General features: G+C 63.6%; 1 protein-coding gene across 1 annotated transcript; it reads right to left on the bottom strand.

Moving 5' to 3' along the window:
* Positions 1-371: 371 nt before the first annotated feature.
* On the bottom strand, positions 372-2,102 carry MNEG_14193 (putative Ribosome biogeneis protein BMS1 like protein; the record flags this gene model as incomplete). Its single annotated transcript, XM_014037336.1, has 6 exons — positions 372-395; positions 476-576; positions 825-963; positions 1,215-1,285; positions 1,653-1,779; positions 2,007-2,102. 6 exons carry the CDS (start codon positions 2,100-2,102, stop codon positions 372-374), a joined length of 558 nt encoding a protein of 185 aa, XP_013892790.1.
* Between the last annotated feature and the right edge of the window lie 646 nt (positions 2,103-2,748).

Genomic DNA, 2,748 nt, shown 5'->3' with positions numbered 1-2,748 from the left:
CACCTTGAGGGCCTTCTTGGCCTTCTTGAGCTTCTTCATGTCCTGGAAGCCGTCCAGGTGGGTCAGGACACCCATAACCTTGGGGAACCCGTGGACCTGTTGTGAGGCGAAGACGAAGGAGCAGAGGGGTGGGTCGCACAGGATGCAACCAGTGGACACTGCGGGAATGCTGGGATCAACAGTTGAGAAAAATGTGCGGAAGGCAGCAGGGAAATCGGGCTTGATTCACGTGTGTGGTTTTAGTACACATGGTTGATTTGCCATGGGACCCACGCCATTCAAGTGGCCGTGCAAACGGCCGCTGTGATATTGTACAATGTAGAGGATGTCATACACCAAAAGCGCGCAGTTGCGCACACATGCACGCCCCCTCAGCTCCTGATTTGGTTGGGGGCCTGCTTCTTGGCAGCAGGATCACACCACACGTGCAGCAGCAATCACACACCACACATGCAGCAGCAATCACGCCCCGCACCTGCAGGAGGTTGAGGAACTCAAAGGTCTCCATCTCAAAGCCAAAGGAGCCGTCCACCAGCAGCAGCACCAGGTCAGCAGTCTTGGCGGCATCCAGCATGCCTGGGGAATTGAGGTCATGGGGTTTTTGGGGGACGGGGGGGGGGGGGGTTGTCGGTGAAGGTGCGTGTCAAGGGTAATGGTGGGTTGTGATGATGGAGTCGGGCAACGATGAGCTTGGGTGAACGGAGTGTTTGGTGAAGCTACGAGGGGCCTGCGGGTGGCGCTGGGGTTGAAGCAGGGGAAGGGGCCTGCACAAGGCACGCAGCCGCCCGCCGCTCCCCCAAGTGGGACGCAAAGACGGCGCGCACCGGGCACGTCCGGGGGGCACTCGAGCAGCGTGATGCGGCGCTTCTTGCCGGCCACCACGGTGACGGGGCCGCGGGGGTCGGCCAGGTTCTGCTTGGTGTAGTGCTTCACCAGAGCCTGGATGAGGGACGTCTTGCCCACCTGGAGAAGTTGGTTGGGTTGTTGATTACGGCCGGGGCCGCAGGTCGCTCGAGAAGACGCTACTTAGCGTCGACAATCCCAAAGTTTGAGTGAGGTTCAGGGCCAGCTTCAAACGGAAGGCAAGAAATGCGGCAGAAGGAGCGCTGACGAGCCCAACCCACGCTGAACGTGCGCCGCGATAGCATGCATCGGAGTGGCCGCGGCTTTGACTGCACACCAGATCACCCCCGCACGGGTGGCGCCTTACTCACCTGCGGCGGGCCCTGCACGAGCACCACAAACGGCGCCGGGTCCACCGCTGCCGCGCGCTCCGCCATGGGCACTGTGGAGGGCAGGAGGATTCCGGGGCAAGGGGCGCACGGTTGATGCCCGGGTTTTGGCACCAATGGGCGGGCTGCCAAGGGGGTAGTGCTAGGATCGGGTCCGAGCGGCGCAAGGAGCGCTGTGCGCTTTGCGTTATGGCACAACCCCAGTACATCAGCATAGCCACCGGCCGGCCGCATCACCTCGCCCCAGCCGCGTGGGGCCGCCACAACACGCCAGGAGACGCGCTTGCAGCGGCCCCTGCCTCGCGTGCGCCTGCAACCACACGGGCCTCCCCGCCGCCGGGCGCAGCGCCCCAGGGCCCCCCTTCCCTCCGAGACAGGCGGCCGGCCGTCGCGAGGCGCAGCCCCAACCAAACCCCTCACCGTGCATGCGCCGCTGCTCCTTCTCAGCGCTACGGGCACGCGACGCGCGCGCCTTGCCGGCCGACTGGAACGCGAACGCCTTGGGGTTCTGCCCCTTGGCGGCCTCGGCTGACTTGCCGGGGGCGGCCTGGGGGGCCGAGGGCGAGGCCGGGGCCGGGGCAGGCGGGGCGGGGCTGTCAGCAGGCAAGGCCCGGGGGCGCGGCGTGGCGTGCCGACTGCCCTGGCCAAGGGCAGGCCAGTGGCACAGCTGCAGCGAGTCCATCAGTTAACGGCGCAGGCTGGATCGCCAGGGCGGCCGCTGGGTCCCTGACTCCTGAAATTCCTTTTCCCTCTCCTGCGAGTGAAGGGCCTCACCTCGCCATCTGCCCCCTCTTTCTTCTTCTTCTCGGCCTTTTTCCTCTTGTCAGCCTTGGCCCCCGACTTGCGCTTCTGGTGGGCCTTGCCCGCCATCGCTGCGTTCGCGGGGACGCCGCAGCTGCTGCCGCGCTGCGCCTGCAGCTGCTGGCCCGCGCCTCAGCCGCCTACGATGTCCGACCCGCACAGAAGGCCGCTGCTTGTTTCGGCAGCGCTGTGCAACCTGCTTTGCGGAGGGGCGTGGCGACGGCAGGAGCAGTATGATGAGATGAGTGAGTCAGGAAGCGATGATAGATGCCAATTGACATCTAGGAGCAGTTCTAACACATGCCTCAGCCTGTGGGCCAGGGGCTGACAGCGGCGGCAGCAAACAGTGGACGCATGCGGCGGCGCGGCGGCAGCGGCGGCCGTGCGCACGCTCTTGACCGCCGAGCTACACGCACTGTGAAAGCTTTACACAGACATGCGGACAACTACAACCGCTGTTGCAGCTCGCCTGATAGACAACACGCAGACTGTGCACCAGCCCACGTCCTTCAATGGTCCTTGCTAGAAGATCGCTCGCTGTCCTTTCCGATCATCATCTCTACGTTTGATCAGTGGATTCACATTCGTACGCTCTATTTTGCTTAGAACATCGCGATCTTGCTCGGGTGACACAGCGAGTGACAACAAGAACATTTGTGATTTCTCCAGGCGGGGCTTCAATTGCCTCTTGCACTATACGAACAAGTCGTGACAA

This window comes from Monoraphidium neglectum, assembly GCF_000611645.1.
Source record: "Monoraphidium neglectum strain SAG 48.87 unplaced genomic scaffold scaffold04317, whole genome shotgun sequence".
Lineage (NCBI taxonomy): Eukaryota > Viridiplantae > Chlorophyta > Chlorophyceae > Sphaeropleales > Selenastraceae > Monoraphidium > Monoraphidium neglectum.
The sequence above is the reverse complement of the archived record's forward strand: the minus strand, read 5'-3'. Positions and strand labels throughout refer to the sequence as shown.